This window comes from Bidens hawaiensis, unplaced genomic scaffold, assembly GCF_021521415.1.
Source record: "Bidens hawaiensis isolate Kalapana, Puna unplaced genomic scaffold, B.hawaiensis_p1.1 tig00038320_1, whole genome shotgun sequence".
NCBI classification, from domain to species: Eukaryota; Viridiplantae; Streptophyta; class Magnoliopsida; order Asterales; family Asteraceae; genus Bidens; species Bidens hawaiensis.
In genome coordinates, this window is record NW_027496729.1 from 1 (window position 1) to 7,989 (window position 7,989).

The following is a 7,989-nucleotide window of genomic DNA, read 5'->3' on the forward strand; positions in this document are numbered from 1 at the left end:
AACCGTTCGCATTGCTCATCATGAAATATAATCTAAACACATAATCGCTTGTATAGCTTGTAAGTATACCATGATGAAACATTATTTAAGTACGTGTCCCTCGCCCGAAAACAGTTTAAAAACAGTGAAAACAGCGAGAATTGGGGCTGTGAGACTCACCTGTGGTTCTTGTTAAGGGATTAAATCGAGATTCGGGTTTTCTTGGTGTTGGCCTTGGAATTGAAGGTCTAGAATACGATTAAATAACAAGAAGTATATATATTAAGATCAAGAAATAGGAGAATATAAGGGTTGGAAAGTAGATCTCAAGGTTATATTCTCGGCTTACCTAGTAACAGGATCGGAAATGAAAACAACGGATGCTTGGGAGAGGATTAGTGCAAGTTTGCAGTTCTTTGAAGTGTGTTTTGGGTGATAATTTAGGTTACATATTATAGGCAACTCAAGGGAACACAATCCCTTGCTTTAGGGGATTGTAATCTTTTCATATCTAGGTGTAATGATGATAAAGTATGGAAATTATTATTATTTATTTAAGAGTGGAGTAGTGGATAAAAGATTTTGATTTGATTTGGTCAGGACATGCAGGTCTGGGTTGGTGAGAATAGGGTGGCTGACAGTTGACTTTTCATGTTACAGTGTGCTTTTTCAGGTACTTTTGTTAGTGTACAGTAAAAAGTGGAAAATCTCTGAAACACGCTACTGTTTCCTTTTGGGCGGGAGTAATCTCCTTACAACTGGAGAATAGACTAAGTGTTCTGCGCGTATTACTTTGTGCGCATAGCTTTCTGCGTGAAGGACATTTCTTTGCTGCGGGTAGGTGCGTGACTTCTCGCAGTCAGGGACATTGAGTTTTATTTGTAGATTCTCCAGGTGGTCTTGGTATTTCAACATAGTGATCAGTTATGTTGAAGTCAACTCCATCTTGGAGCTTCAGACAAACTAGCTCTCAATGTTCCCGCCATGCGGGGAGGTTAGTTCCCTTCCGCACGCGCATAAACGATTTAGGATGCACCCGCCTTAGCATCATGCGTGACGGTCAACCCATTAGACATCATAACGTTAAGGTACATGAAAACATAAAGCCAAACATTCGCGCATGGCGCATATAACATATGCCCACGCTGGTTCTTAACATGGCGCGCTCGATATTTACAATCACCTAATTATTAGGTTGATTACTTAGTTTATAGGATTGAGAAATTTACCGGTGTCACAATTAACTTCTTAACTATATATAGTATTCTTAGAGTAACAGAAAGTTTGATCTACGATAAAAGAAAAAGTTAGCGACTACTACCTATAAATTTTTAAGTTTGAAATCAAGCTGACTAGATTACATTTACATATATTAAAGTTTGAAGTATCTTTATATATTACTGAACTTTGGATACTACTTGTAGATAAGGTAACAAGCAATTTGAATGGTTAGGACTTTTCGAGGTTATCATATGTAGAGAGATGGTGCCATAACATCATTCCCATATAATATACACTCTGGTAACTAGAAATGTAACTTTTAAATGCGCGTTGTGTATGAAAATGTATATCACACATGTACCAACAACGAGGCAGAATACGAAGCTTTCTTGGCAGGCTTACGGATAGCCAAAAAGCTTGAGGTGAGACACTTGGAAGCACGGGTGGATTCTATGCTAATTGCGGGACAAATAAATGGAACATATGAAGCCAAAAACGATGTCATGGCTTCTTATTTGTCACAAGCGAGGGTCTTGATTCGCCAATTTACCTCCTTTAACGTTATTCACATTAAAAGGAGTGAGAACAAATCGGCGGACGCTCTTAGCAAGTTAGCTTCAATAAATTTTGAGCATTTTGCCAAAGATATTCGTGTAAAAGTCTTATGACCATCCATCCGTTCCCCAGAATCAAGTCTTGGTAATTCAAACAGGCGTCGAATCATGGATGACGCCAATTAAAGCTTACTTATCTTCCGGAGCACTTCCAGCTGGAAAGATGAAGCTCGGAAAATCAAACACAAAGCTTTGAATTTCCAGATGATTAATGGCATCTTGTACCGGAGATCATTTCTTAGTCCGCTATTACGTTGTGTGGACGCGGAAGACGCAAATTACCTCATCCGGGAAATTCATGAAGGTATTTGTGGACTTCATGCGGGTCTAAGAATGACAGTTGCAAAAATCATGAGCGTAGGATATTACTGGCCTAGTATGCATTTAGACGCTCTGCAAGAAATCAGAAAGTGCGATTCTTGCCAGTGTCATGCCCCAAATACCTTACGACCAAAGAACGAACTGATTCCGGTAACATCTGTCTGGCCGTTCCAGAAGTGGGCTATTGACATTATGGGACCTTTCCCAGAAGCTCTAGGACGAGTCAAATTCTTGATAGTGGCCATTGATTACTTTACCAAGTGGGTAGAAGCCAAACCAGTTGCCTCGATAACGGCATCAGCCGTAAAAAAATTCCTTTGGGAATTCATTATTTGCCGGTTTGGCCTACCACAAGAACTGGTAAGTGATAATGGGACCCAATTTGCTAACAGCGGGTTACAGGATTGGCTGAAAGAACTTCAAGTCACTCAAGTCTTCACATCTGTAGCACACCCGCAAGCAAACGGTCAGGTCGAACGGACCAACCGAACTATCAAAGAAGGGATTAAATCGAGGTTAGGTACTAAACGAACGGGTTGGGTTGATGAATTGCCCCATGTACTCTGGGCATTCCGCACCCAAAAGAACTCTAGCAATCTGGAAACACCGTTTAGCCTAACCTATGGTACAGAAGCTATGATCCCAGCAGAGATCGGGATTCCATCCGCGAGGGTTCTGTCGATTAATGATAACAATCATGAACTCCGGATGAATCTCAATTTGCTTGAGGAAAGAAGAGAATTAGCATTGATCCGCGAACACAATTATAGACGACAACTTCAGAAATATTATAATTCGCGGGTTCAAGAATGCAAATTCGATGCGGGAGACTTTGTCTTCCGCATCAACGATGCATCTGGACAGGAGCCTCCGGGCAAGTTAGCCCCAACTTGGGAAGGACCTTACAGAATCAAACAAGTATTAACCAAAGGTGCCTACAAGTTGGAGAAATTAGACGGGACTGAGATTCCTCGGACGTGGAATGCAGCACAACTAAAGAAATGCTACATGTAGTGCTCCTAGTTGTCTTTTATTTTCGGCTTGCGCACCCACATAGTACAGTAATTTTGTAATTCCTTTTTCTAAAAAGGCTTATGCCAACGAATGAAAAATATTGAGTTAGTTCCACTTCATTCCGATAAGCTGTAATCTTTTATTGACAAAAACGAAGTTCCGGACAGACACTTATATTATAGAACATAAAACAAAGTGCGCCGGAAGAAAAGCAAGACTTCTTATTATTACTCAAAAGATATTACAAAAGGGAAGAAAAGTTTACAAGAAAAACATATGTATCTACGGGACGACGCTTTCGTCTTCCGTGGCACTATCAGTTTCTTCTTCTCCTCCTTCTTCAAGATCCAGCAACTCCTTTAGTCGCTCGATGGCATCATCCTTATCTGCGAGTTCTGATATATGGTCAGAAAGGGAAAATTTCAGAGTATCAAACTCCTTGGTTTTCTCGACAAGGATAGAGGCAGTATCCTTGCCGGCTAACACATGCTCCTCCGGAATCCGGCCCGCAGAGCCAAATTCATATCCTTCTTCGAAGCCCATTTGTCGGCCTGCTTGCTCGGAAGCACGGAGGAGTATCGCAACACAATTCCCGAGATCATCACTGTTCCGAATGTCAGTAATAACCTGTTAAGAACAATAAACAGATGTAAGCTCATACACATCTGAACTAATTAAGTCAAACAGACTTCGTACCTTGGGAATAGCTGTTGACAGAAGCCACTTCTTATCCGCCTGAGCCCGGATAAGATCCATTTTGTGCTTAGCACACTCTATAGCTTGGTCTCGGCTCTTAGCATTAAGAGCAGACAAGCGCTTTTCTTTAGCTGCGGAGTCAGCCTGAAGGGTCTTTATCAGCTCCGCTTGGTCATCCAGCTGTTTTTGGATAACAGCCCTAGCTTCCTCAGCAGCAAGTTGTTCGGCCTTCGCCACTTCCATAGCTCGATGACTGTCCCAAGCATCAGTCAACGCCTTGAGAGCCTCTTTCTTGGCATCAAGAAAGTTCCGCTTGGTTTCTTCCAACTCATCATTCATAGCTAACCAATCCCGGCGAAGTTCCTGGTTGGTAGACACAGCATTCGCCACATGATAAGAGTTGGAGTCGAACAGGTCTTTGCGGATGAGGCGACGCTGTCGTTCCTTCTCTGCGGGAGGAAGACTCTCGTCAAGTTATTCCTGGCAAACGTCCGCATCATTCAATACCGAGTTCCGCCGTAACGTCCATCGGGGATAATGCGGAGCAGTATCGTTACCCACTTGAGAAGAGGAAGTTTGCCCTCTATATTTAAACACATTCACCCCACCCTGATCTTGGAAGTCATGCTCATCGTGGGGTGGAGATGTGTGGAATTGATCAGCCCCACCAACCTCTTTGTCCCTAATAGGAGAAGAATCCGACAAATTGATCGGTGAGGTTGATGGAGTTGGGAGTTTGGTAGCAACAGAATCCTTGAAACCTGAAAGTTTCCGGAAAAAAAACTCCTTGAGGTATATATATAAAAAAAGAGGAGAAAACAAGTACATAATATAGTCATCACGGTCCAGAATGTACCTTTGGAAACGCCTCAAGCAGACAATTCCCGGAGACGAGCGCCCAAGTCAAGGACTTTGGTTTTCTCCTTCTTCTTTTTCTTCTTCTTAGGTGCAGCATCGGAAGGCTGTGCTTTCCGCTTGCCAACAGCCTTTGAAGTACCCGCATCCATAACTTGAGGTTCGCCCTCGACGGATTGAGAACCAACTTCCTCACCTGTTGGCGGATTGGTGGTGGCCCTCAGATCCAGCTTGCGGGTTAAACCTACAGTCGAAGGTGAAAGGTTAATAGCACCAATCGATAACCCCCCTTCATAGAGTGATGACTCTTCACTGGTTGAGAAAAGAACTATCACTCCGCTTGAGGTAACGGCGGTTATAGGGCGGGGTTGAAAAACACCTTCGCATTTTTTGACAAACTCCTCACCTTGGGCGTACATCGCCTCGGAACAACTGGCTCTGGAGTAAGAGTAGTGGAAAAAAGGAAGTTATTATTAGTACGATCCAAGAACGGCACATCATGTTGTGCAATGGGGCGGCGTACCATCATGCCACCCATCGTGTCCACAAGAGTGGAGAGGATTGTACCTTCACCTGCAATCAGAAGAATATTAAAAACAAATAAACTAAGAATCCGAAATGTTACAAGCAAAAACTTACTTCCATCGGAATTCTCATAGTACGGATCCAAGGTAGGGAATGGCCACAAACGGCTCATCTTGGCGTGTACCATCGCCCCCTCATGAATAGGACGCATGGGTGTAGGAATCTTGGTCAAAGTAAGGTTCCAAGCAAGTCCATTGTATTCGGAAGCCGGGATCTCCGGTAATTTGTCTTTTGGCTTCCGATGGATCATTGTAAACGGGATAACGTCTTCCCGGATCCAGAAAAATTTCAATTTCCAACCATGAATGTTGCAAAGCCATTCAAATCCAATAGATCCTTTGCCGGTAGTGGCAAAACTGTACCAACCTTCACGATAAGTCATCTTGTAAAATATGGCAAACATGCCGACGGAAGGATCATAGTTATCTGCTTGGCAGCAGAACTCGAAGTGGCGAATTCTGAGCATCCCAAAAGGGTGAACTTGGGATAAATGAATTCCATACGCCGTCAAGACCGACCGTACGAACTTGGTTACGGGCAACCGGAAATTCCCGGTGGTGAAATGGTCCAAGTACACAGCCATCTTCCTCGCTGGAGGCGCCGTTGCAATAGCTCCGTTTGACGGACGTTCGGCCTCCCATTCAGGAGGAAAGCCGTACACGTTTTTAACGTCCTCGAAGTCTTTCTCTTTAATATCACATCCGACTTCAGTAATAGCGGGAGGATTTTTCTTCTGGGCAGCCATTTTTTGGTAATGATATGAGACGGATATACGAGAGAAGAAGTTCTTTGGTATGAGTAAGAGAAAAAATATGTAAGTGATAAGAATGGATTGAAGATTCCAAGGCCTATTTATACCCATCGCAATTAATACGACCGTCAGACTAACAGATGAAAGAGAAAAATCTGGACCAAGGAATGACTGACACGTCAGGCGGGAGATTCAAAAAAGTATTTACAGGCTGTCAAAACAGGCGTTTTACACGTCCTGTCAACCATCGTCTAAAAACTTCTCTCCGCCACGTCATCAGTATTATCTACCCAACTTGCACAAGTTCAAAATTCAAAGAAAGATATTCTACAAGAGCTAATGTGCACATGAAATTCTTTTCATTAATGTCCAAAACAGTGATTACAAAAACATGAAAAGAAATTACAAGTTTAAATTCTAGCGCCTACACATAACCTAAGGGTTAGCAGTATGAGCCACGTCTTCCGCCTTGTCATCATCAGATTTGTCATCATCAGACTAGTCCTCATCAGATTCATCATCAATGTATACCCCGCAATTGCTTCACACCATCTTTGGATGAAGCAAACTCCGGAAGCATATTTTGTAGCGGGAAGACAAGGTCATCATACTCTTGAACCCGCATATCCAACTCCTGCTTCGCGTCGAGGCCATAGAGCGGGTGACTCTCAATAGGTTGTCCGGATTGGGCAAACGCCAATTTTTCGTCAAAACCTTTCACCCGGCCAACGCCTTCCGACGCAGCAGTCAGGTCCACGAAGCAATCGGTAAGCTCCGTGCTCCTCTTGATATGACAAATGACCTGATAACAAAAAGCGTAAAGAACATGTTAGCACGAAACCCAAAATGAATAGACAAAGCAACATACGAAGAAAATCTTACCGAGTCAAGGCCACGGTTGAGGCAGTACTGCCTCTCTCGTTCGGCACGTTCTGCCCTATCACGGAGCTCCTGTAATTCGGCGGAGGCTTGGTTGTTTGTCTCAGTGTGAGACTGCAAAAGGGAGTTGTATGCAGATTGCATTTCAACAATAGTCTTATCCTTAAGCTCGGACTGCTCTCCTTGCAATCTCAACGGCTCAAAGCTTCCTCGAGTTCTTGAATCCGGGAGTTTTGACGAGACACCTCGTCCTGTGCCCTCGCCAACTAGTCCTTCTTCTTTTGAGTTTCAGCTCGAGAAGCTGCAAGAGTGGCATTAGACCTTTCACAGGCCTCTTTCCAACTCTTAGCAGCTTCAGCACTCCGGTCTTGTTCTAACTTAAGAGCAGCTTTGGCATCGACTTGTTTCCATTTCGCCGCTACCGCTGCTCCTCAGCTTCTCTCTCCGCAATCTTCACAGCCTCGGAAGCTGCATCCAGTTTCCCACCCATTGTCCGCCACTCTTGCAAAATTTCTTGACTACAAGCCAAGCTGTTAGTCATAGAAAATGCTAAATCAGCATGAAGTTCTTGGCGAGAGCGGGTTTTCTGATATCTTATCTCAGCAGGTGGCATACAATGTTCAACAAAACTCATACAGGTCTTGGGGTTAGAAACCCGAGACCCGTTGACAATGTCCCAAGGCGGAACAAACAAGTCAAAATCTCCTCCTAATTGCACGTTCCCAAAAAATTGAGAACTTGAAGTCCCGAGGCGGATATGGGAGGAAGAAGTCTGCTGGGGAGCATTTTGTGAAGAACCTCCCCCAATCTCATGGGCAGACGGCCCAAAAAGGAATTCTCCTTCTTCGCCCGAAATAAAAGGCGAAGAAGTAGAATAAAACTGAGAGGCGGATCGTAGGGGAGATTCATTAACCCTGAAGCCCTCAGCGGTAACTTCAGGGTTATCATGATGAGAACCAGTGACGTCTCCTCCCTGGAAAAGATAGTCCAAGGATCCGGTAGTCACTGGTTGGGCGTGGGATCCCTCCACAGTCGCTTCGGCAGGAGGAGTAACAGACCTGTTAGCCTCTTTCT

At 43.9% G+C, this 7,989-nt stretch overlaps 1 protein-coding gene across 1 annotated transcript; it reads left to right on the plus strand.

Annotated features, from left to right (window-relative positions):
* Positions 1–2,771: 2,771 nt before the first annotated feature.
* Positions 2,772–3,149, plus strand: LOC143590266 (uncharacterized). The gene has a single exon (XM_077070800.1). The coding sequence runs from the start codon at positions 2,772–2,774 to the stop codon at positions 3,147–3,149; it is 378 nt and encodes a 125-aa protein (XP_076926915.1).
* The last annotated feature ends 4,840 nt before the right edge of the window (positions 3,150–7,989 follow it).

What these genes read in the sequence shown, in the direction of transcription:
- LOC143590266 (XM_077070800.1), top strand. Translation starts at nt 2,772, where the DNA reads ATGATCCCAGCAGAGATCGGGATTCCATCCGCGAGGGTTCTGTCGATT.